At 41.5% G+C, this 27718-nt stretch overlaps 1 protein-coding gene across 1 annotated transcript in view; it reads right to left on the bottom strand.

Annotated features, from left to right (window-relative positions):
• Positions 1–27718, bottom strand: part of hcn4 (hyperpolarization activated cyclic nucleotide-gated potassium channel 4) — a 50541-nt gene that overhangs the window by 7708 nt on the left and 15115 nt on the right. The window contains exons 2-6 of the mRNA XM_061276719.1: positions 26269–26692; positions 18085–18246; positions 13920–14138; positions 5477–5623; positions 4992–5232 (exon numbers count right to left, since the gene is read on the bottom strand). Coding sequence (XP_061132703.1) covers positions 4992–5232; positions 5477–5623; positions 13920–14138; positions 18085–18246; positions 26269–26692 — 1193 coding nt within the window. The remainder of the gene's footprint in view (positions 1–4991; positions 5233–5476; positions 5624–13919; positions 14139–18084; positions 18247–26268; positions 26693–27718) is intronic.

Below are 27718 nucleotides of genomic sequence, written 5' to 3'. Positions count from 1 at the left end.
CGCACTTGCCACACAGACTGAACAGATTCAGGACAGACAACATGCACTACATGCTGCTTTTGCCCTTTTCGATACTCAAAGACAAGAAAAACAAAATAAGACATGAATAGTATACGCTTCTCTCAACAAAAAAAACGCGAGCTCCAAATGATGTCTTTATATATATATATATATATATATATATATATATATATATATATATTATTTTTATTTTATTTTTTTTTAAGCTAACAGCCAAAGACAGCTAACAAAAATGTAAATAGATGCATTTGTGAATAATGAACAAGTGAGGGTTCACCCACACAACAATAATCAGCTACACCTACAATCTATGATTGTAATGACAAATAAAATACAGGGTATAATAAATAAATAATAATTTAATTTATTTTGATATAAAAACAGGATTTGGAAATATATATATTTTTAATCAATATCTGAATCACTAACAACTGATCACACACGTTTTGATGCACCTGCTTACAACCTGCTGTCGTTTGGGGAGAAAATCAAACACTAGCCTATTTTTTGCAGTGCACATGGTCCTGCATTCGGTTGAGGTAAGCACAGCAGCCATCGTCCGTGCTCACCAGTGTGCATGGATGTGAATTAATGAGCAGGTGCATGCGCGTGGGCCCCCTTGGACTGTGATCATGTGGCCGTTTCCAGCAGCTCTGCTCTGGTCTGGTCTGGCAACGCTCACCTGGGCTCCAGCTCTCGCTTGTCAGCTCACATTTGCCTCCTACACACTGTAACAGAACCCCCCACCCTCGACCTCCCGAGCCAGGCCACTGGACACTGTCTACCTCCTCAGAAAAAAAAGAAGAGAATCTTTCAGATTTTTTTCTGATACTTTCGTTGCACTGGGGCTGATGCTTTTGTTTAAGCTTCGTCTGCTTGCTTTGTCATATTGTTCTCTCATTGGCTGTTGACAGTAATTTGTACAAAGTGGAATCATTTTATGCAAATATTTGACAAGGCAGTAGAAAGCATGAATCTACAGGCCATTTATTGTTTTATAACATTATTGAGCCACTTTATCAACTTTTTTTAATTAAAGAAATAAAACACAACTAAAACGATTTGCTTGTTTCTCTGGGGGGTAAAAAGACAAAACATGTTTTTATCCATAGCTTTTTATTTGCACATTGCTAACTATTATCATTTTATTCATACTCAAACTTCTCTTGTTAGAATTCTAATAAATTCTATTCATACTCAAACTTCTCTTGTTTCTACTAGGAAACAATAGACATGCAAGCTTTTGCATGTTTTTAAAAAAATACATTTGGGCTTTTATTTTTTCATTGACTACGCTTAGAATGAGGGTGATACATGCCAATTTATTGGCTTGTCACATTTAATTTACTAACAAAGGACATATCAATTATTTTATTTAAGGACAACAACATATCTACTGCATGACCTTGTGAAATCTATATAAATAGAAACACAGTATAAGGTTAGCTCTCTGTCGTGGAAATAAAGCAAGAAAACACACGACCTCGGGCACCAAGGAATAACAGCAGGCAGTCTGAACCCGATGAGTCAAATTTTGAAATATCTGGCTCCAGCAGAATGCACTTTGCTCGCCGGAGGGCTGGAGCGCTACAAATAAGAGGCCATGGCCGAGCATGGTGGACAATCTTGGCAGGTCTCAAGCTGCTTTGCTACAAAAAAAGGGGAGGGAGGGTGGTTGTCTCGGGCGCTGCAGACACATCAAACAATAGCAGCAGGGTAGGGTTTGATCGATTCACTTTGGAGGCCAAACATGAAGATGGAGTTAGACAGAACTAGCTGCAAGGGGAGCAGACAAGGAAGCCAGTAGCAGATGGTTTGGTTTCCCATGGCAGCTGACCCCAGCTTTACTGAGTCATTCTTGGAAGCTGATGACCACCAGAGGAAAGCCCAAGTGGCAGTCAGAGAACATTTTTATTTTGCAGTCACTACGAAACGAAGACTCTCCAAAGCTTCCGTAACAACCGGGGCTTATAACTGACGAAAATATTTTAGTCTCTTTACTGCGATACATCGTCAACATAATTCCTTGACACCAATTACTACTTCCCTTTCAACCAGGATTTTAGCGCCATCTTGTGGCATTTTAGAAGATGACCAAATCTGTGAATGAATAAGAGGGCACCTTTGAGAAGAATCTCCGTCTGTCATAACACAAGGTCACTGAGCCCCGCTCTCCACAATTACCGCAGCCAACAAAGGATGAAGTACAACATCCTACAATAAGATTCTCGGGCTGGCTGCCGAAACGGGCAGCAGCGGCGATGCTGTTCAGATAAGTGTTTCAATACTGAGAGCAGAGGAGAGGATGAGGGTAGATGAGGGTGCGTTGGGAGGGGGGGGGGGGGTTGTCTTCTTGAGCCCAGAGCAGCATTCAGAGAGCAGGCTTGGCAGCATTTCATGTGTCCCTTGGCATTAGCGCTCCAGTCACATTACATTTCCCCCTTTCGGCGGGATCGCTGGGTGCCCAAGCCGACGCTCCCGTCCAGGACATGTCGTGTCCACTTTAGACATTTGGACTTCTCTGGCTCAAGCTTATCCAGCAGCGGACAAAGTGGAGCAGACTGCTGAGTACATAATTGCGTAAATAATTCAGGGTCTCGATGAATGAATGAGTTACGCCAACATGGTTTAGTCGACATGCTGATGTGCAGTTTCGCGCAACATTCTCTGCAGCCTGAAAAGTTGATGCTTTTTGGCTGTAAGAAAAAAAATGACTTACCTTCAAACTACTTCAAATAGAAAGACGGGTAAAATTAAATTGCAGAGATGAAATGGCTATTTAGTCATTTTGAATGAATATTTTTTCCACCAGTAATAAGGAATGAAACTGCAAGATTTTGTGGTGAAAAATCAATGATTAGGGATATTACACTATTTTTTTCCAAACCGATACCAAAATGAGAACTCAACTCTAGAGCAGTCACCAATACCAAGCACCGATACCACTATTATGCTTGATACACAAAATTTTCCCCAAAAGAGTGAACATTTTTAAAATCCTGTATTTCTAGATAAATGCAGTTGAAGTATTGTAAAAAATATTTTAGGACAAAAAACCCCCCACAAACTTTAAGAAAGTGGCTGTGTACAATCTAATGACAATCCAAACGTTAATTAGCCTTGGTGAAGATCTGCTTTCTCCTGACTGCCATTTTAGTTACCGTTCAACTCCCACTCGTTCGGATAGTGACAATCACAGCAAAATGTACGTGTGCCACGTACTCCCCCGTGCTGATCCCGCCACTTAATTTCATGAATGACTAACCCGTGTTTGGTAACAAACTCCCTGTGGCTTAGGGCTTACCTCAGTAGCCTCCCCGCCCCCCAACCCACCCCACCTCACCCCACTCACCACAGGAGTGGCAATGCCAGAAATAGACACACAATGTGGGAGTCAAAAGCATCAAAATGCGGGAGAGAGACAATTGCAGATCCAAGACTTTAAATTAGAGCAAAGCGAGTGACTTTATGTTTCAGCGCTGCAGTGTATTAGAACCTTTGTATTATGTCGTGTATTACACAACCAAGTATATATAGCATGTACTACATATTCTGAAAATAACACTGTTACTAATCAGGTGATGTCTTGGTGATGTCCTTAAAAGATAATGTTGAAAAAAAATATTCTCCAACATGAACTGAAAGCAGTTGGGAGCAACAATCGTGACAGTAATAATTACGATTGCGAATCCTCATGTGTGTCAACAGCGAGTTAGGATTATTGTGACAAAATTATATCCAATAAGGAAGCAACTTGACACTTGTTCAATTGTTGGGCAAACCTAATGGAGGTCATTGGGTCGTTTGTATAACGTGTCAGAAAATGACAAGAGTTTGCAATGGCCATAAAATTTCCAGAAAAGCTAACAGCTAGCCTAGCCGCTTCTACTAATATTTATTTTTCCTTTGTATTTGTGGATTCCCTGACACTATAGGAGCACATATGGCGTCTCTCACATTTGAAAATTTGATTTAGACTTTAAAAATGGTTATGCGTGTACTCCGCTTTAGGCATTCATGTTGTGTTCATTCTGTAACACGGACGAATGCATTACCGAGATTGATGTTTGCGGAAACTATGAAGGCGCAACATTGCCTTGACTTTGAACTATAGCTTCGACGAGGACGAAGTGAAGGGAGAGAACATATTTTGGCCTCACAAAGAGGCACGGCTATGTTTACTGAGAATGTTGATTAGGTTTTTTTTCTGCATGTGCAGAGAAAGAAAGAATGAAGGAAAGATTGCTTGCCATCTTTTCATTATTTTTCTGAAATCGCCCTAGCGAGAGGGCACACAGACGAACTTGAGCAGCCAAGGCGTAATTAAACTTCCTCAAGTCAGGTCGCGGGCGCTGTTACAAACGCCTCGCCGCCATTTCTCATTACTTAACGGCGCCGTCTAAATGATACGCCATCGCCGGGCAAATGAATCGGTATTTGGTGAGGGCAAGATGGCGGCCGTGTCGGCCTGCACGTGTCACGCGCCCGCCACACATAATGTGACCACCGATGAAGAAGTCTACTCGACTTAAGTGCAAAATGACCTTGGCAAACTTCCAGTGTCGACTCAGACAGGAGTGGCTTTGCATAATTGACCATAACGCAATTACAAATCCAGTAGGTGGTGCTATTGAGCTTCTTCCACTTCAGATTTTATAATTGATACAGAGCACTGATTCGACTAAAATGAATCCTGTAGTGGTTTGGTCATTTCTGAGTGATAGTTTGAATCTCTAGCAAACATTGAAATGTGTACTCCTTCCTTTCAACTGCATTCTATTCAACAGCATTTGTCCTACAATGAATTGGTAGCTTGTGATGTGAATTAAACGGGAAAAAGTCTTGCATAAACCATGAGGGAGAATTTTTAAGCGAGGTGCAGAACGCCCGCACAAAACACACCACCGGAAACTCAAAGGGACTTCATATCGGCGAAATAATGGCCATTATTCAAAAAGCAGGCTGCTTACCACCAAAGTAGGAGCCGTCCGACAGTTTGGTCTCCTTGCTGCCTTTGGTCAGCACGCTGACCACGCCGTGCTGGATGAAGTACATCTTTTTGCCGATGGTGCCCTCTCTAATGATGTAGTCCCCGGGCTGGAAGACTTCGAATTTGAGTTTGGTGAGCATGGAGGTGACAAAGTTGGGGTCGGCGTTGGCGAACAGCGGCATGGAGGCCACCAGTTTGCGACAGTTGAAGTTGATGATTTCCTGTGAGACGCAGAAAGAAAATGCAATGACCTGACACAACTCCACGTAGGAAAGGATATTAGAGAAAACAATGACATTTGCTTTTCCTTTTCTGAGATCCTCCATCATTGCCGGTGTAAAGGTAAAATGTCAGCAAATGTGAAGTGAACTGTGGGGAATGCCAAGCGATGGCCGGGCGGGTTTATTTTACGTATGCCGGGCGCACGCCGTTATCCCCGCACCCGGAAGACGGCGGTTGCCATACCTCTCGGAGTGGCTCGTTCAGCTCCCCCAGGATGCTCTCCTCGTCAAACATCTTGCCCTGGTAGCGGTGCTCGTAGTAGTCGTGGATCCTCTGCCTCATGTCTGCCGGCAACTTGTGGAAGGACATGTATTGCTCCACTTGCTTGTACTGAGGGAGAAAAATCAGGCCACGGAAAGGACATCAATACGTGGAGGTTGGTTGTAAAAAAAAAAAAAAGAAGAAAATCACATTTAAAAGTTTGTTTTATTTGGACATAATAACCCCAAACAATAACCCAATAAAGCATTGAAATAATATTCAGCTATTTTTAGTCCGACTCTTGTAATGAAGCTGACATCAAAGACACGCACCGGCAAAGACATATCACAGAGTTTGTCAAACGTGCTGTTAGTCTTTATGCTGTTTGTTCAGAACAAAAGCATGACAGTGTGTACGGGAGAAGCCAAAATGCACATCAAAGGTCCCTCGGGGAATAATAACAGATAGCATCCTTGACCCTCAACCAAAGAAAACGCCCTCCAACGAAAAAAGAACAATCCCGCACGAATCAGATGAGGCTAGATCTTCGCTTTGATCTCTACAATCTCTACATTGAACTGCTCAGATGACCTTTGGTAGCCCTCCCACCCACAAACTTCACTATATAGCAGTCACAGAGGATCTGAGAAGGTGATGGTTCAAGGCGGGGGATCGCAAACGTTTTGGGTCTGGCAACCCTTAACACTCGCCCTCGTAAACGTCATTCTGAAAAGGCTCGCAACAGCGGAGAGGATCCTGACCAAATCCATCACAGTGTACAAAGACGGGACGGCTCTTCAACATGACATTAAAACTGCACCACACATCTGTGGAATAGCCTTCACACCACGACGCCACATACAGCATATGACAGCCGTGCCACAAAGAGGACACGGAACATTATCAGAGACAGCACACATCCAAAAAGAGTATCACAGGCAGAAACAAGACAATAACAAAGCTTCTAACCACACGCTATCAGAGTCTAACCACACTGTGCAATATTTGTTTTTTGTAAACTTGCTCACGTAAGCGTGAAAAAATATCAACACCTCTCCTTGCTTATTTGATTGTGACTACTTGACTAGACTGAAACGGCATTGGCATACACAAAATACAAGACTAGAGACGCCAGACTGTTGAGCAACTACAAGAATGGGGTAAAAAAAATCAATTCCTCTATGCTTATTGAGTGTTGGTAAAAGGAAAGGTTATGTAACACAATGGAAAACATGGCCTGTTTTTTTTTTTTTAAAACATGCAGCAGCCATCAAATTTAAAAAATATGTAATATCTTGCCTCTGCAGTGTATCAATTACATTTCATTATATTCCATTTTTATTTACACAATGCATTTGGGGTTTGTACCGCAGTTGTTTTGGACAGACAAACAAATGTAAAACGGCCGACGTAAATGAAATACTTCATCCATATGATGGATGAATGGCTTGTGTCACGAGGGTAATTTACTTTACTGATGTGACGATGAAAGGGAAATGGCAAGGTGCTGAGGAAAAAAACCGCAGGCGTCCGATTGGCTGGCGGAGTACGGCGGGGTCTTCACGAGCATGTGAAGCTTCAAAGGCGGAGGTTATTATATTTTCATTCACATTCATGAAAATATACTGTCAGCATCTAATAAATCCATTTACCCCTGGCTTTCATCTTACAACGCAAGACAATGTCCCTGTGCTTTTCTTTTTCAAATCCCTTCGAGTGCACGGTACCGGCCAAGTATGTTAATCAGTGCTGCGCGAAGGCTGACAGATGTAAAGAAAGCGACCTATGAGCTGACGAGATGATTTCCTGCCTGACAGGAAATTAGCTTATTGCCGCGCAGCCGCCACGACCGTCCCTGTTTTGACACTCCACTTGGACAAATCTACAAATGTAATGAGAACGTTATACATCTCATACTTTAATATTAACAATCACAATATTTTTTATGTTTTCATTTCAAGTTTTCATCTCATTGTATCGCTGAAGGTGAAAAATGCTAACTTGCTGATTTCCACCCAAAATCACCCATAAAAATGATTTTTTTTCTCTGTACTCATGTAGAATATGGTCCCTGGACTCACTGATATCCTTTTGAGTGTTAATTACCGTAGTTTACAGAAATCATAGTCTATAGAATAAAGTAGTCACGCATGATACCGCTAGTAATGTATAGTATGTAAACGACATCGTTCCTATTTTCCCCCAATTCCACTCGGTCTCGTGCAGCTCTCTATGCACACGCTGATGTTTTTGTCGTTGTTATTACGATGTGAATAATTCATTCAGATGTCAGCCACTTGATTATACATTCTAAACATTTATTGCCCCGTCCCTCCCCCCCACACTGCTCTGTCACCTTCTTGCTAACCTTGTGTGGCTCAGTCAAAAGTCAGCGGCAGGAACAAAGGCCTCATTAAAATACTGTCGCATAGCTTTGTTTTTCGATTGATGTGTACATGCAGACAGTGCCGCATGCGGTGGTCGGCTCCGTTTTGTTCCGTGCTTTTGAAATCCCGCATTTAGCCACCGATGGCCTGGTTGGTCCACAGTGCGTCATTTTATACTATTATATCTGCACAATGTTAATCTTTGTATGTACTGTATCAAACATTACATTTTGAGAAACAACTTTGTAAAATGTGCTCAATTGAAATAAGCCAATACATTTGATTCATTTGCAATAGTAATAGTGATAATAATTTGTTTTTGTATTTTATACTACGTGAATTATAGTAATCTAAAAACTGATCAAGAGTGGAGATAAGTAAATATATGATTTACAAAACTTAAGATTGAATGTGTGGACCCCGTGGGTACATTAACAGTCCTGGGACTTGGCTGTAACTCTGCATGGCAGACTGAAGAATGAAAACGTGTTAAATTACCGCCGTCAGTCAGGTCTGGACTAATGAGAAGCGAGTGGCTTTTTCTGTAAGGCAGAATGAGACTTAAGCTCTTCAACTTGTTGACAGCTGTGTCCTTGGGTTGATTGTATCCTCTACACGCTTTTTTGGCCAAAGACAAACATCGTTTTCATAAAAGGATCATTCCTACACTGGGTGTCTTTTTTTGCATCCCTCAGTTGTTAGAATTTGGACTCTCATGTTGTCTGTTTTGCCAATATTGCTGGTGTCCAACAAGAAACATTTATTGTATCTCCAATTGTATCTCCAAATGGATGACTAACAATTTCTGGGGTGCAATTTCTATAAACAACTTTTATAATACAGTACAATACGTGGCTTTTTTTTTAAAAAGATATTTTTGTTTCAAAATGAAATGTGGTTATTTTTATTTTAATGCAGCCAATATTACAGAATATTTGCTGATGTGGCTTGGTTGGCCAAGTATGAGAGCTCGTTGAGCTCCACAGATGCTCATTTTGAGATCGCTTATTAACTCACCCCACTCCAAAGGAGACTTGTTTAATTGCCAAGTGTTAATTAGAGATTCAAATGGGAGGGGCAGCATGGTCCAATTTGAAGTGAAGACGCTTGGGACCGACGTGTCTCAACAAGCCACTCAATGGACGGCATCCCTCTTGGAATTAACTATAGCGCCATCCGACACCAGCGTTAAAGCTCTGATGTGAAAAGTTCAAGTATAACAGAGCGTCCGTAAGTAACGAGACACAAATGAGGGAGATTATCTCCTCTTTCTGCAGCGCCCCCACATCCAACCCACCCTCCCCTTTCCCATCGTACATTTCCATTTTCATAGATGAAGATAAGCGGCGGCGGCGGCTTATACGCGAGCCGGAATGGCAAACGTGCCCTGTGCACACGTGCAGCCATCTTGTGCCCCCAATCTGCACAGATGGAATTCTCTTCTGCACCGCCGATACAAGATGGAGCCATCCTGTAAGTAACAACCTGTTCCTTTGAGAACCAGACCAAAATGAAATGTGAATTGGTCACATTTCAGGTGGTCACAAATATTTTTAGAAGCGATTTCGATTATTCCATCGTTTAATCGAATAATCGGATAAAACCTTTTCTTAGCTTACAAGATGAAACCATTTCGTAAATAACAACCTGCTCGAATAGTTGTCGATTAATCGATTGGTTTTGATAGCTCTACTCACATTATATTTGATCGTGAAAAGAATGCTAAGGAACAAACTGTGCTGAAATATCGATATTCTAATGTATGTAAAAATACATTTATTTGAACTTATTAAAACATCAATACCTATAAAACGGCACGAAGTGACAGTGTCGCTCTTCACACACCTTCTTATTCCCTCTCCATTACGCGTCGGTCAAAGGATGAGTCGCTTCACTTCATTTCATTTCAGAGCTTCGCTTTGTGTCTTCCACAATCTATTTACACACGGCGCAGGATTGGCAAGCTCCATGTGAAAATGAACCTAATAATGCAATTTTTCATCTCAGTGGGGGCCACACTTCAAGTCCCCATCCTTTTTAGTATTTCGTGTGATTGCCCGGCTCTCTTACTTTGTGGAACAGTTAACAGGCTGCCTGATTCCTATTTAAGAGCCCATTTAAGCCGGCTTGCTCGTTTCTGACAGCGCGGGCATTTATCTCCTGGTGCCATATTGTAATAGAATTCTATTCAGGAAAGATTATACCGTCAATTTCTGATGATAATTATCACCATCAGAGTGTTTTTTTCCACGTCGTCTCCTGCTCTTTTCCATGTGAAAAGCTTGGAGATTTTTTTTTTTGTTCAAATGTCCCAGACGGAAAAATGTGAAACTATCATTTTTGTTAGCTACGACAAAAGCTTGATGGAAACTCCTTTTTTTTTCCATCCAAAATGTAGCTCTTCACACTTTACCGCTAAGCAGTAGAACAGGCTGTGTGTTCTTGCCTGATCTTTTCCAAAATACGAAATTATAATTGGAGGCATTAGATGTTATGTTTACCACAACTGGGGTCACGGCTATCCTGGAGCCTAACTGACATGTGCCCGAACGTTAGTTTTGCACCTCCTCGACACGATAAATGCAAACAACAGTACAGAAAAATGAATAAATAAATAAAAGTCTGCAGTGTGAAGGAAGACAACTTTGAGTTTGCAAGTAATCTAACTGAAAAGATAATCCCTCCCATTCCCACAGTAAGGAAATTCACTGTGATGACGAAATAGCGGAACCGACTGGGGGCTTCGGTATCGACCTAGCGATCTTCCAATTACCAGCCACTCAAACCTCTCAATCACCGTGCCACACAAAACAGGCAAAATGCCTTTCAATTTAGAAATGGTTTGAATATCTTTCCATAAACACGGACTTTAAATCTTCACAGCTACAAGACGAAAGGTAAAATGGAGTCAAATCAAATGGAATCTAAACAATACATACCATTACTATCACAAATATAAAAATATAAAATTATATATGGCTGATACAGCTTTTACACAAACATTACCCAGCCTCAGTGCGATAAACCAAAGAATTTACTTTTTCTTTAGCTTTTCAGTGGCATTTAATTATTTAATTATTTAATTATTTAATTATTTAATTATTTAATTATTTAATTATTTAATTATTTAATTATTTAATTATTTAATTATTTAATTATTTAATTATTTAATTATTTAATTATTTAATTATTTAATTATTTAATTATTCATTCATTCATTCGTTCCGCTGATTCAGGCAAATCCCCTTATCTGGTTGCATGATGATTTCCGCTTAATATTTATTTTAATAAACGAAAAACAAAAATCACTTATTTGAAAATGTATGTCTTTTGAAGCAGACATATAAAGTGAAATCATTGTTGTAGTTCTTTATGATGCTTTTACAATTGTCTTAAAACACAAGTCTGGCCTTCAATGTTCAATACAGTATAGTATATTGCAAAGAAGACTTTTTTTTTTTTTAATATGATCTTGGCTGAGGTATCCACCATGAACATGTGTTTAGTTTCATGTCACCAATAAAGACTTGCCATTATCCAGCCAATATGAGCTTTTAAGTACATCACCTTGCTTGCTCGTCCTTCTAATGCCTCTCACAGTTTATGGTGTTAAAGATGTGTTTATGGGAGCTCGATTTACCGCATGCCGGTGCTTCCCTGAGCCTGACTTTGCAAGTTCATTAACATGCATTAAATGCTTGTGACAGGTCACATTTTTATGGGTTTATGGCCTATTAAAGAAAGGCATCCACCACGTAATATGCAAATGACCAGTGTGACGGAATCTGTGATGATTAGCATGTTGCTAGTTGATCCTGGCTGTTTTGCTTTGCTTGATGCTCTTTTTATTCAAGGTAAGTAAATGCCGCCAATTTCATAATAATATCTCCGCCTGATTTTACAACACAATAATTGTATTGTATTGTATTGTATTGGATGTGAATTAATATAAATATTCCACAATTAATTACATAAATAATATTATATGTTATAGTACATTTTATTGTTTTTTTTGGTATGTTGTTTTGTAGTTAATATGCATATTTAATTTTAGTTGATGCATATTTCATGTACAAAATCCCTTCTCAATCCAGAAACACGGCACTGGCAAAGAGTCCCCTTGCAGTGCACGGTAGAGCGCATCTTATCACCAAAGTGTGCGAAAAAGATAAACGGGAGAACCCGCCATTTTAAAATTTAATTGCTTGCCGCAGAAATAACCTGTCTGCAGGCTGCGAGAGTGCAGGTTTTTTTTCAAGTGAGCAGCGAGGGGGATTCCTGAGGATCTTTAGGCAGGTCGAGAGTGAACCCAGAAAATGAAAAATGTGGCTTTAGGATGTTTAAGGACGCTGGAACATACCAGCTGTTTAGGAATGATACTAAAATTACACCGATTATTTTGTTTTTCCTGTGGAACCTAACTCGGCTAATTACTGAAAAACTCATTCACAAACATTGCCATATTTTTGCAATCTTTATTTCTTTATTTCTAATATTTCTCTCCAAGCACATACGTATATTTCCAGAATAGATCTTCCCAAAAGCATAAACTGTAAGTTTATTTAGTAAACTATATTTAGCCTACTTTTCTTACTAATGTCTTGACATAGGATGACATAAGGTGACTCGACCGTACCATTTGGTATGATTCCATTTGGCCTGTTCTTCATTTTTATCAGGATTCACGGCAAAATAATAAGGACACCTGCTCGAGGCAATACATTAATAGCGCCAATCAAAACAAAAGCTCAGCTTTAACTGTCAGCACATTGCCGTTCAGATCCGCCGTATTAGCGGTGCGAGTCATCCTGGCCGTGAAGGTGAAACATTAAACACGTCCACTCTGAGCTACCTGAAAGTCCCATTACATTATCAAACCTCTTTCACTCCCTCTCATCCACCTTCTGAATATAAGCGAGCCCAACATCCGACGGAGGTCACCCTCCCATCTATTCTCTCCCACGCGCCACAGACGGCGAGAAATGTGGCAGCCCGGCAGATCAGCTCATTATCGCCCACGCCGGGCGCCTATGGAAGGCGGCTTCAATGAGCCAGCTGTCGGGGCTTCCCACCCCCCCCCCCAACAAAGTGGGAATGCTGGGGTTCCTCGCCGCATGAGGTTGCCCAAATGGAAAAATCATGGTCTGCTTAGCAAAGCATATTACTGGAGACAGACGGTCCAACTTCAGGTTGCCGGATGCTCAGTGAGATTTTTAAAGTGTCAGAAAATTTGACACATTGTAGGATGAGAAAGCTATTTGACGATGGTAAAAAGGTGAGCACGATTAAACCACACAAAAGGGCACATTAAATCTTGGAGGCGATTCATACTGAGATGGGAATTCCTAGGTACAGTACAGTATTCCATGGCATCACACATTTGCTGCCTGGAATTCTTCTAAAGATATACTACCAAATTCCAATTGAGCAAAACTCGGGTACGGAGAAGACAATGTTCCAAACGGCATGGCACACTATGTTTCGGGGAGATTGGTCTGCAGTGGCTGCCAGGATCATAGTGCAAACGTATTCTTATATCCTGATTGCTTCAATGGTGCTTGACTTGATTGCCTCAGCACACAAGTGGACTTTTCTACGCTACTTTATAAATTGTACCATTTCATGGACAAGGTAGATACTTTTTGAAAGTGAGTTGCGGAACTCAAGGCTAGCAGTGCATAAGGGTAAAGGGGAAGGATAAATCCATTTTTTAAATATATTTCTTTCTTTTTATATTGTATATTTCTGATGTCATGTTTCTATTTTAAAAATATATATTTTATGTATATCGTAATTTTTTTAATATATTTTTATTTTAAAAATATTTTATTCTATTATATTTTATTTTTATATTGTACATTTCTGATGTTATGTATTTATATCATGTTTTTATTTTGAAAATTTATATTTTTTTATATATTGTTTTTATTTGAAAAATGTTTTTTTAAAATGGCTGATTTTGGTTCTGGAACATCTCTTAAGCATTAAATGGGAGTTCAACCTATTACTCTAATTTAATAATTTCTAATTTGACTCACCTTCTCTTGGTACTGCCGTCGCGACGAGTCCAACGACTGGATGAGGGCGGTGGCGTGGCCCACAAACATGGCGTAGCACGTAGCGCCCACAATCATGCTAAGGATGGTCAGCCATACGTCGGTCATGCCCACCGGGGGATACATGCCGTAGCCGATGCACAGCATGTGGCTCATGGCTTTAAACAGGGCGTAGGAATACTGTTGTCCCCACGTGTCGTTCTGCAGGGGGGGGGAGGGGGGGAACAAACAAACAGAAGATGCATGTGCCATCTTGCTAATCCTGTCGAAGGCACGTTCAAATGTCAGCGGGGCTCTTCGGATGCTCGCCCGCACGCCTTCTTAAAAGACGCAAAGCAATGGCAGCTGTCCACTTGAGGCAGCTGCCAGAGTGCGCCGTCTCAATATGCAAACGCACCGATCCGACATTTTGGGCCCAAACGCGTAAAACGGAAGCCCGAGCACAGGCGAATAAGGCGTGACACACACGGGAGACGCTGGCGTGTGTGGCAGGAAACTAGGTCAGCCATTTAGAAAAGATGCGATTTCTCGCCGGGTTTTCTTATTTGTAGATAAATGGCCTCCACATTTTTTTTTTCTTTTACCCTCTTTAGATCTTTGTAGTAGTTCATGGTCAATCAATAGAAATTTCTTCTGGGAGTTGACATGTCTAAATTGCTTTCAAACTAATTTCCACAGTCGAAAAAAAGCCGAGATAGCCATTTTATTAGCGCCACTCTTGGAAAGGTAGGAAGCGATGACCCGGTGAAATAATGCCAGAGGCTAGAGGTCGAAAAATTCGTATCGCAGAGTGCACATACCATGGCAGAGTTGTTTTTTTAACTGCTTGAGTTTACATAGTTGGGTCTCTTTGGTACTTTTTTTTTTGCAAAGCTCTGCCTTAAGACTGCCAAATTACATGGAACCATTATCATGTCTAAAGCTAAGCAGACCAGCACACATTTGGCAGAAATTAGAAAAGCAGTATCCAGCATATTGTTAAATTATTAACTCAAAGCGACATCAGCAAAACCAGCTCAGTGAGCATCAAATCAAGAGAATCAAGAATCTGTTGATACGACATGGTATATATTTTATGTTTTTTTTCCAGAGTTAATAGTCCTGCCAACCTGGGATCCAATCAAAAATCTACCCGACCTAATGAAAACTCCACACCACTAATAAGTTCTCAAGAAGCATTGCCTGACGTGAACAGAACCTGAACCCAACCTGAAAAGGGTCACAAGAATATCTCTAAATCTGTCCATCATAACAGATGGAGAAAATGTTACGTTGTTGATACTTTTCCTAAGAGCAGTTGTCATGTAAAGATGACTGCAAGAGCATGCCGTGGAATGCTCGATGAGATAAATAAAAATCTGGCTAAAGACTTAGAGAAATCTCTGGCACGCGCTGCCATCTTGACAAATCGATGATAAGTAAAAGAGTAAACAAGAATGGATGCCATGGAGGAAGCCACTGCTTACTTAACAAGAGCTCTCAGGACTGTTTCATGCGCTGTTATCCTTAAAACTCAGGGTATTTTGACCATGTTAGACATTTCATTAAAACACCTGAGAAATGTTTTTAATTTGAAAAGAAATGATGTCGACTTCAATGACTCTGGCAGAATTGAAGTGATGCAGAACCCCAGGTAATAAGAGGGTAGGCTGCTATAGCCTGGAATGGAAAAAGCAGAAGATTTATTTGTTATTCCGTCACACTGAGAACTATTCTTCTAGTTAATGCAATTAATTAGACAGCATTTAGTGTGTGAAAGAAAACAAAGAGCTGGCGGATGAGAAGCTTCATGTTTCCATCTCGCAGGATTTAGAGTGCATATTTTTTGTCGCTCAGCTCGGGGACATCCGAATGAAGGAGGATGTTGAACATTTCGGTTCTCTCGTGTTGCTAAACGAGGTTACAGAATACTGAATGCAAAGTCCTTGCTATAGGGGTGTAACAAAAAAACAAAACGATTTGAATTGGAAAATCGGTTTTGATTGAAAATCGAACAGTCCTTGAATCGTATCAAACTACATGTATCGCGATATATATCGAATCGTCTTTTATTACTGAGAGTCATACGCCTAACAAACATTCAGGCTCACACCTTCACATCAATTACAATTTAGAGTAAACCGTGAAGCCCATTTCAGTATTGTTGCTAACCAATTCAGCAGTACCTACTGAAGCACATCATTCAGATTACTTAAAGTTAAAGTTCCCTTCTCCGTGTTACAAAAAATCATCTTGAACGACAATAAGCTGACGGGGTTGTTCTACAACATTGTGTGTATCCGTGCTTCGATGTTGTTTAATTTACACCTGCAGTGTCAATCCAGGCAAAAGGTCGGAAGTCTGATGCCTGGGAAAAAGAATTCCGACAGGCACGTATTGCAGGCTAAAATTAGCTAAACTGTGCAACATCTCAAGGGAAATGGGTGTGCAACATCTGTCGTTTCTCATGATGGAAGGCGAGGCGTACGGAGCAAGCGAGCGCTCGGCATGTCAGCGAGGCACCGAGGCATGATGAACCAAATACATCATACCTTGAGCGATGTAACTACTCATGTGACATCTGTTCTGGCACGCACAGCTGACCGCGAGCCGTATATTCTCCTCAGAGTGGGCTCTCGCCGTAGTATTTGCACAACGCCGTTCCCTTCGATTACATCAATTATTCAGCCACTTTGGTTCACGTCAAATGCTAACAAGAGCGCGGACCTCAAGGACAGCTCACTGTTTGACACAGGCCAAATCAATTACTCTTTGGCTATTCCTGAATTTTTTCTATGCGCCACAAGCTGCTTTTGCTGGACGTTTGTTGTTGCTTCTTGTAAGAATATTAAATCGTCTTTAAGCTTATCCAGGGAGCTCTTTTATCATGCGTGCGTACGGACAGACGTGTGCGTAAAGTGTGCGTTTCAACATTCCCAAATCAAGTATGGGATTTATCAATTTGGACTTTACAAATTTACACACAGATCAGGCCGTGCGTATAAACCTTGTGATAGAGCTACAAATAGAACATCTATAAAGACAGCAAAAAATAGCTGAAACTAAACAAGGGTTAGGGTTAGCCATAGATTAATTGCGCTCACATTTTGATGAAAGCACCATCAATAGGTCCAATAAGAAGCAGAGCCAGGCTGACTGTGTTTATCCGTTAGCTACCCGAACACGGTAATAATTAATTTGAAGATGAAGGACTTTCGGGGGGGAACAAACATTTTCAAGAAAAATGTGCCTTTCATTCTCAAAATAATGATAATAATCACAAGAAATGTGATGTTCTTGGAAACAACATGCCAGATTAGCAAGTAAATGCTAAAGGGTGTGGATCGTACACAAAAATGCTTCACACAAATATCTGTTGATGCATCAAATTCTGCAGACATTCTCTTGGCTGAGACCTTCCCTTTGCACAAAGGCTGCTTTTAACACCGAATGTAATCACTTTTAAGAGGTGCCTGTTGGGTCGAAACCAATAAGCCTATTCAATCTGCGCCGCCTGTATTCCAACACGCACCATCACTTTTATTTTTGATAAATTTCCGAGTGATGACTAACACACGGCACACAATGGCACCGGTGGTTCCCGAGAGACGCTGACCTTCGCGCGTATATTGATGAGCCATCCCTTAGGGAAGCAGTCTCCTCATTGGCATTCCGTAGAGGTTAAATGTACGTTTGATTCATTGGGATGTACACTGAAAGGGAGGAGGGGTAGCTCACTGATCAATTTCTTGGCCTCACAAAAATAGGCTATAAATTACGGTGGGTAACCTGTCGCATGCTAAGGTAACGTGAGGCCATCGGAAACACGGCCGATTTAGTCGCGACACGTTCGCTGTCTTTAGGGAATGCAGTTCCGGAAATTGGATGGACGATAAAACGTCAAAAAGTATCATTTAAGAATTAAATATAAGATCAATGCATATTTCACTTAATTGATTGCACGTGAGCACATTTGGCTGACGAATACAGTTGATTTAATTTCGGCTTTAAGATGACAGATACGCAAGACAAGGTCTCACAGGATGCTAAAGGGCTTTAGTGGAGTAATTACAGAGGTGGATGAAGGAGATAAGTCAGAGTATCGTCTGATTGGATCAGGCAGGAACACACAGAGGGGATGGGATACCAACGCAGGAAAAACACTTACCACCATCTTATTTTTGGACACCCAACAGTCAGGGGGGAAGTCCTGCAGCATGGGCACCAGGAACTGCAGGCAGCCGTCCCAGTGGCAAAGAAGCAGCATCATGCCGATAAGGTTGACGATCCTTACCATGGCGCTGGCCAGGTCGTAGGTCATGTGGAAGATCTGCAAGGAGAAAAGCAGGTCAATAAATTCCCAGAATCTCTGTGGATTGTCAAGGAGTGTATTCCCGTACGCTGAAGGGATTGATCGTGTGGTGGCGTTGTCACTGGGTACTAAATTCTTTGTACGTTATGTCCTATTGGAAGGAGACCCTGGGGGTGACCAAGGACACAATGGAGAGACTATGTCTCAGGTGGTTTAGGATCCCCCAGGATGAGCTGGATGAAGTGGCTGGGGAGAGGGAAGTCTGCTGAAGCTACTGACCCTGCAACCCGATTCCGGCTAAGCGGTAGAAAATGGACGGATGGACGTTTCAGTTGTAGGGATGTGGAGTAGTGAAAGGTTAATTACATTTTGCTAAAGTGCCTCGCAAAGCCAAAGCTTTCGACACACAGATGAGCAGGTACATGCAGATGTTCTGACAAGCCTCCTCAGGGAGACGCTCCCCTGTTTTCCCAACGGTGACTTTGCTGAATCACTCCTATCATCGGCCACTCAGCCAAATACAATAATGGCAAGCCAGGGCGGAGGTAACGGCGCTCCTGGGCCGAGATTGTTTCACGGGCAGGTTTTGTTAATCCTAATGATAAATATACTCGCAAGGCGCTGCAGGACTTGTGGGCCGGTGTAGATTTTAATGGCCGCGGCCATTGGAAAGCCTCTTAATCCCACAGAAGAGCACGGCTAACTGCTCTACACCTGATTAAAATCCACTCAGGGCCTTTTAAGGGCTTGCGACTCAGACTGCGTAGTTCATCTTGGTTGTGAGCAAGAAATGATGACATCAACCCTTTCATCTGGTCGTTTTTGTCCATTAAATAGATAAATACAGTGGTTAGTGTAGTTTGGTGTTGTTTTTGTTTGTTTGGTTTAAGGTGTTAAATCAATTCGATGTCAGACACTACAAAATATATATACTCTGAATAACTGTGGTTCACATGTTTTTTTTCACTTGTATGGCATATTAAATTTGTGAGTATCGACTAACATTGTAGTGACATTGTCATGATTTGTTGTTGATTATGCATTAAAAGGATGACGTAAAAAAAGTACTTTTAAAACTTTAAAACTTAGACTGAGTTCAACAGCAAATGTGATTAAAATATTTTATGATGATCACAAAAGACAACATGAAATTAACATTGCCTGTTCAGTTAATAAAAAGATGATTGCATTTTATTTCTGCAGGGAACAATTGTTGCAGTAATAAGTTGTTGTGGAATTGATTTGCTTGAAATTATACTTATGTTTCTCATGCTTATTTGATCACCTGTAATGGATTTAAATGATGTTCATTGGAACTTCAGAGGGGGAAATCAACCATCTAATAGAATAAAGTGTCTGTTGTTGACTTCCCTGCTTGTTGATTCTATTCCTGTGCGTGTTTATTTGCTGGCGTGTTATGAACAAGGCGCCCGATGTTGTGCTTCTGTCGGGACGATGCGAGAGGAGCCGCCGCCGCCGACGCTCTACCTTCAAATCACATCATTGTAACTCCATCATGGAAGAGCGCCTGTGAAAGTGTGCCAGGGTGCGAATCAAGCGTCGGGCAGCTTTTCTCAAGAGTGGATGACAGATACACAAAAAACACGCCACTCTTTCCTGCCCATTTGCTTCCTACTGATGTTTAGCCCTGGGCGCTTTTGTTTGTTTTCCTTTTATTAAGGGCGCAATCTTCCTTTAAATGCAGTGGTTTGGAAAAAAAATTCCACTGCACGTTGTTGCAGGATGTCCGATTTCCTCTCACTGCTGTAATGGCATTCCATAAACTTAAAAGTGTTCAATTCACTTCTGTGGCAATTGAATAAATCATGAGGTACCCCTCATTTTCCTGTCTCGTCACAGAGCTCCTGATATATTTTTCATTTCATTTCACAAATCGTATTTCCAGATGGGAAATGACTGTTTTTGAGTCAAATGGAAGGAAATTTAAGCAAAAGGGCTATTTGTGGCACACTTACAGGTGCTGGTCAATGAAGAGGAATAATTTGCAATTTGTTATCATTTTTAAAGCATTTTTTAAGTAAGTCAGGTGGAGAGTAATCAAGGATTTTTTAAAAATAAAATTGTGCTATATTTTTCAAAACGCACTCATTTTTTATTTTAATATGTGCATATTTGCAAATTTTAATGTAATGAGTCGTGTCGTAATTACCCCGTGCCGCATCATCACCCGTGCTTGATTGACACACAATTTCAGTGTGACAAGTAATGAGCTTTATCAATTAAATCAATCCGTGCGTGCCTCAAAGTTCATTTCTAATCAGCTAACACCATGGCTGACCCGCGGGAAGGGTTTATCTTCTGCAAAAAATATAAATAAATAAAGGCCTTCACCGAGATGTCATGTGCATGCATGCCGTCATGGTGGATGAAGTGCATGCGGTGAATGAGAAGTGGGCCTGGGAGTGGACCACAGGGAACACCCTTCCATCATCTGTCTAAACAGGCCTGCAGGGCACCGATCACCCCATGAAAAAAAGACAAACAAAACATTCTTCCTGGCGAGATGTGCCTTTCAGTTTGTGCTGGATCACACATTTATGTGCAATGGTCTTTTAAAAACTCAATCCACTTGGGTGGCTCTTCATATAACAACGGGGCCCATTCACAGTGTTGGGGACCTGTCAGTGTCGCCGGAGAGCCTCATTGTGCACCCCATAATGGCTCATTAAATCTTTTCTTGCGTTCTTTCTTATCTCTCAAAGAGCACTCCTTGACCGAGGAGACGGGTCAGCGAGTGGCGACTGATGAGTTGATTTACCTTCTTCAAGTAACTTTGCGTGGATTTAATGAGTGAGAAGTGGTCACAGTTTCAGGTACCCGGGGATGGGGAGGATGGGGGGCGGTGCTGAGGAGGGGTGGCCCATGTCTATCAAGGCGCCCGAGCGTGAAAAAATGGAAGCGTTTTTTTCCCCTCAAAATTAATTGCCTCATCTTAAATCGACAGCATGGCCTCAATTAGTCATCTACAAAAAAAATAAACACCACATATCAAATAAACCTCAATTTGTTCCCGAGTAGGCTTCGTCTTCTACTTAAATCAATAAATGTGTTTTCTCAAATCGACAACATGCCTCAATTAGCCGACAACAAAAAAGACGTCATACCTCAATTTGTGTTTGCTTGAGCGAATAAAAAAACTCTCTTCAAGCAGATACTCAGTACGTCACCAGTAGAAGGAATAAATGACTACGTATCTTTTGATAAAGCACACACGGATAATCAGAGCATCAACATTATTTCTTTATGTTTCGAAAACTACTCCAGCACTTTTCCATGCTCCTCTCAACAACATTTCCTAAAACGTTGATGGACTCGGCGGGTTGAAACAGTTCTGAGGAGGATGGCGAGAGGTCGCCCTCGGAGCTGAATCATTAGCGTGCTGCACGGAATCTGATCTTAACGGGATGAGTAATGGCATCCAAGTCACTGGTTCATCAACAGGAGACAACTCGGATGAGGAGAATATCCGGTCACAGACTTATTTTTATCCCGGAGAGAAGTGACAAGAGGAAGCTGGCAAGAGTGAAAGATGCCGCAGATGTGTATGATTCCTTTTAAGGACATATTTCAGTTAATTAGGGACACCCTAGTCAAACTCACGAGTCCAAGGTTGAAAATGTCTAAAGAGGGTGATTTCCAAATTTAGGTTTGGATAAAACTTTCACTCAACTCTTCTAGACCTGAACTTGGTCAAAACATCGTTTGCAACGGTATGACTGCACGCGGTGATATTTCATCTTTAAAATTAACGTTTGTGGCTAAATGCTACAGTAAACGCGACTGATGTGATAAAAATCCGAAATGGTTATTAATCAGCAATATGGTCCATTTACGGCAAATCATTGTAAAGCAATTCCAGCCTAACTTCCATGATGATAATCCTAAAAATATACGAGTTTAAATCTCAAATGTGGGTGAAACATCCATTTGATTCATTGATTCCTAATCAGATTTAAAACTTAATAAAGATTTGGTCTTTTAAAACACAAACACATTGAGTGAAGATAAACCGTCGCCAAAAACATCCAGCTCTGCTTTGACCCGTGAAGCCCTCCTCTCTTTATCTCCTGGCATGGCCGACTGAAGCAGTTTGGGGGTCAAGTAGCATGCGTAAGGACACTTCAACTCTTTTGTGATGATGTGCCAACATGTCTGTGCTTTGGGCTGCTAACACACTGCGCCCCTCTTAAGGACAAGCGGTTATATCTCGCGTGTGGAGCAGGGGAGGGATGAGAAGAAATATATACGCATCAATAGAATCTGTTGGATGTGATTATTATTATTATTATTATTATTATTATTATTATTATTATTATTATTATTATTATTATTATTATTATTATTATTATTATTATTATTATTATGACTGGTTGGTCCAGATATATGTCGCAATTATGTGTTTGTGATTGGACGGGTATTTCTTTCTCATTATAATGGATGGACAGTATGTGGAAAAGAGCAATGTTTTTAATGTAAGTCAATGGACAGAGATTATTATTGAAAAAATATGAAAAAATCCAAATGAACTTGCATAACAGTTAATCCTTTGATGCAGGCCAAAATGACGTCGAGTGAAGTGCGCCGTCAGATGTCCAAAATTGCCACATTATTCATAATAGAACCTCTTTGGCTGCACTTAAGCCGAGCAAAGGCAGACTTGCTCCTATCAGTGGACAGAACATGAATGTCCTCTATTGTGTCGGCTCATTTAAACTATAATGTGAATCTGGTTTATTGGTCTTGACTAAAAAAAATCAAAAAAAATCTTGTATCACTCACATACTATTTTGTCTGGGCTAGTAATACAAATGGTACATTTTGGGGGGGTTATTCCATCCTGTTTGTCTAGAATCCTTAAACAAAAGAAGAAAAACATAAAAGAAGGGAGAGTTTGTTCAAATGAACTCCCTGCAGTATTAAGCGATGCAATGTGCAACGTTTGTTTCAGCTCTACTCAAGTCAAACACTCCCCGCAAGAAGTGGCTTTTGAGTGACTCCATACTGAAGAGAAAATTAAAGCCAAACAATAATAGAAACTGGTTGATACTACCACAACGCTATTCATAATGCAGTGAGTGTTTTATTTTATGTGCGTGCGTGTCTGGATGTTTCCGTGTGCCAATTCTGCCATATCAAAAAAATTGATGTCATTTAAGTGAGCAATGCTGGATGGCATCCAGTCTTGTGACAAGAGCTAAATATTGCACGGTGTGATGAGTCACGAAAGATCTGCACTATGCGCCGTGAAAATGACCTTTTTTTTTTTTAAACACTTGTCTTGAAGCACTCGATGTAGAGAAACGACATACAGTAACGATGGAGATAATGTTGTGTGTCTACCTTAGGAGACTTTGCTGCAGTAAATGGACAAACAAACCGTTCACGTTTAAATCGTTTTTTATGCAGCTTTCTTCAAGCTACGGGTATTTTCCTGTTTTGGCATCGGACACACCCAAACTTGTAAGCAACCACCAAAGAGGCCTGATTTGGTCAATTCAGGTTGAGCCTAATTGCCCGCGAGTATCATCGGCATGTGGAAATGCGCCTTATAGGTGGGAAGAACAAAAAGTCCGCTGCAGCTGATCTTTTTTCCGACCAGTTACTATGACAGAATGTCGCCAACGAGCTGTCGTTATTATGCGGAAGGGGACACATTTACAGCCTTTGGCCAGTCGGTAGTCGTATATATTAGACAGGTGTGTCCATTTCCCCCCCCCCCCTGCCTTGTCCGCAAGTCACCACGAATCAGTCGAGTCCCCCGGTGACATTTGTCACCCGCCGTGAGCGCCTGTGAAATGACTCAAAACGTGCAATATGAGGTTTCATCATCAAGTGGCGCTAGACCTTCGTACAGTGCTTAAACCTCTGGGACAATAAGCGCACCAGGGAACGCCCTTGTTTCAAGGTCGACGTGCGTACATTTCATGAAGTGACACTTAGGTCGATCAGAAAATCTGCACAACCAAAATAAAAATGTGCGGCAGTGCGCCTTTTCTGACGAATGTTTACATTATTAGTGTGAGTGCCTGTGTGTTTATTTACATTGTCTGTGAATAGGAAGAAATATTTTTTAAGATTTTTCTGGGTTTCTGTGTGGTGATATTAATCCATAAAATAGAAGTAATTTCAACCTTTAGGCAAGCAAGAAGTATGGTGGTTTTAAAGGGTAAAAAAAAAAAACAATCCAAGAAATGTGGAAGTCTTATGGGAAATACCAACAGAACCTCCTTATTTGACTTCCTTTTTATCTCAACATTCAAAGGGTCAGACAGGAGTGCCTTGTGAGGCTTTTTTTCCTCTCCCAAAATATTCAAATGTAGCAGGAAACGTCAATGGGAAAAGTCAAAGAGTCAGTCAGGTGGCGACAAGTTATTCTCCTGTGTGACACATGACATTTGTGTGAGGATGCATCTGGAGTAGGCTGGCGCTGAGGCAAAGCTGGCCTTTTACTCTGTCTGCCTAACTGGTACTCATCAGCCAGCCCAGTCGCCCTCGTCCGCCACCTGCGACCGCATGAAACATGCAAATGGCAGCTGGCAGTGCAAAGTTGTGCTGTCTCTTTTTTGGTTATAGTTGCCGGCAAATTTTGTCCACAGTTTTTTAACCTAAATATCAGTACCTTCAGAAAATAAACAGCTATCAAGAAAGGATGCAAGTCTCACATCGCCGAGATTCCAACCCGGAACCTTTCGACCGCATGGCAGACGTGCTAACCAGAAATCTATTGTGCTGCCCATGAGGTATCGATGTTTATTTAATTATCTAATCTGCTTGTTCCCTTTGCGATTTTTCCTCCTTAATCACGCTGTCGCCTCAGTGCTCAGGCTTAACACGCAACTGCTTTTTTTCACCACAGTGCCGACCCCCACGTCAAGTTAAAAGTCGGAGCGGATATGCCGTGATGTCTTCGTTCGGGCTCCCAGAAGCGGCGTAGGGCATGCATGAGGGGAAGATTCTACTCCGAGTGATTCATTTGAACTTTTCCTCTGTTTGAAATGGCATCACAGAGATTGATGTCAGCACACACTGATCTCCACACAGTGTGCAGGCTGGGTGGTTGTGTAATAACAGAGCACCTGTAAGAGGACGGACGATGGACAGGTCCAGTGAAAAGGTGCTTTGATTGGCAATCAGGTTCTATTCAGTACCTTCCGATTGTCATGCACATGGGTGAAGGTGTCTAATTGATTGTTTTGATTGTGCAACCGAGAGGATTGATAGACCCGTCATTATTGTTGTTAAGCTGTCGATGGATTTGGTTCTGTTTGTGTCAATATGACTGTACACCAATATAGAGCCCTGGAGTCTTCTGTGTTTCCATTCTTTCTTCTCAATCCCACACTGACACTTTCACGTTGTATCTTTTTACCTTTGAGAGCAAACAAGATCCACGCGTCAGAGCGACGGGAACTTTTCCAAATGATGTCGCAATTACAATCACGCTCGTATCGCGGAAAAACCTCTGGGGGATATGCGGTCCCACCACTATCTGGATGGGCGCACAGAGAGAAACGCCAATCAACACTGTGGTTTTATCAACTCACTGACGCCCGAGGGGCCGAAAAAGAGTTTCTTCAATCGGTGTGCATAATTACAAGTGCGCCTCCCTCCCAGGGGACATGTGCTGCACAAACATACCTGCAGTAGGATGCTAGTGCCACTAAATTGGATGAAATTCATCGGAAGAATTTCCCTACAGAAAGGTAACGAAAAACAATTGGATTTCTAAAAAGCTAGCAAGGTTAGTATCTAACAAGGGAATCGTCAAAAAACATTTGGATCTCTAAACACCCCTGTTAAAAACATGCTGTCCATTTCCTGTCCATCCATCATTTTCTAAACTAATTGTCCAAATTAGGTTCATGGGTGACCCACAGCCTGAGTTTGAGCAAGTGGCGGGATACACCTTGGACTGATATCCAGCCCATCGCATTACATGTAAGAGAGTCAATTGCCGAGAGTAAGCAAACCAAAACTTTGTAAACCCCCTCACCCCCAATCCCTGGATTATTTTCCTACCTCTTCCCATTGGTGGATGTAGCGAATGAGTCTGGAAAGGCGAAGGAGGCGAAGCAAGCTGAGGATCTTGGTAAACCGGACGATCCGCAAAGCCCGCGCAGTCTTGTAGAAGTCAGAGTCAATGCGTGTCTCTACGATGAGGAAGATGTAGTCCACCGGGATAGAGGAGATGAAGTCCACTACGAACCAGCTGCGAAGATATTTAGTTTTGATCTCCTGCGGGTCCAGGATGATCTCCGTATTGTCCTCCTTGACGATGCCCGTCCGGAAGTTGAGCACAAGGTCCAAGAGGAAGAAGGTGTCGGAAACTACGTTGAAGACGATCCAGGGGGGCGTGTGCTCGTCTTTGAAGAAGGTGATCCCGACGGGGATGATGATGAGGTTTCCCACCATCAACAGCAGCATGGTCAAATCCCAGTAAAACCTGGTCGGGGAGACAAATGGACAACAACATTCAGAATGGAGTATTGGGTATAAATTAATCCAATGCCAGCTCCACGAAAGCCAGTTATTTGAATCTGTCCATCAATTAAAACCACCAACACCACCAATACCTGCGCCACAACTTTGACCTGCTTTTAGCTCTTCAGTATTCAGGGTGTACCAAAAATGTATTGTAACAATAATGCATGTTTGGACAGCATTCTTGACACAAACACGGATTAAAGAATTTTAACCAACCCATTTACATCTCAATTGTTGCTTGTATTAGCCCATCTACATGACATTTAATCCAGCAGTGGATAAATACGGATTAATTTGAGCTCTTTGTTCACACGTAAACACGAATGCATATTCCACGCATGTTCTATTTTGCCCTCATAACAACCATTCAACATGAAAACTATTTGTCCAGTAAATCTGTACTGGAAGGTCAGTAAGGGTTAACTGTTAATTATAAAGCAACCCTGTGAACTCGTCCATCTTCCGAGCATGAACGTTTGGATATAAATTGCACTCTACTGGACGCTCAGTAATTGAATCCAGATTGGCTCTTTTGTGTTAAGGGTGATATATCCCAGAGGAATGAAAAAGGGGGAAGGGTTCTTGCATTGTCCACTGGACCAACGACCTCACATGATTTACCCACCTTTATCCGGGCCATAAAGGTCCGCCGCTGCGCCAAAGCAATTTCGAGACGGAAAGCCTCTATACATATCCTGTAGGTACATAACAAGGGTAAGGGGACTCCATTTTTCTGCAAGCTAGCAAGACTACAGCAATTAATTACAGCTCTTTCACTTCCCACTGATGACTATTGATTTCGCGGTTGATTCATGCGGTGCTGAAATAAATGTCAGAGGGGACCACAGTAAAGTACGGCCACTATTCACAAAGAGGATAAAAATAAATATCACAGAATCTACCAAATCTACGCTCACATACTGTCACTCGCTGGTCATTGGTCTGTCAACGTGTCAGAAATTACATGCGGGTGTTGTGATTGGCT

The sequence above is a fragment of the Syngnathus typhle genome, linkage group LG4, assembly GCF_033458585.1.
Source record: "Syngnathus typhle isolate RoL2023-S1 ecotype Sweden linkage group LG4, RoL_Styp_1.0, whole genome shotgun sequence".
Lineage (NCBI taxonomy): Eukaryota > Metazoa > Chordata > Actinopteri > Syngnathiformes > Syngnathidae > Syngnathus > Syngnathus typhle.
Note: the sequence above shows the minus strand (reverse complement) of the source record. Positions and strands in the feature narration are given on the sequence as shown.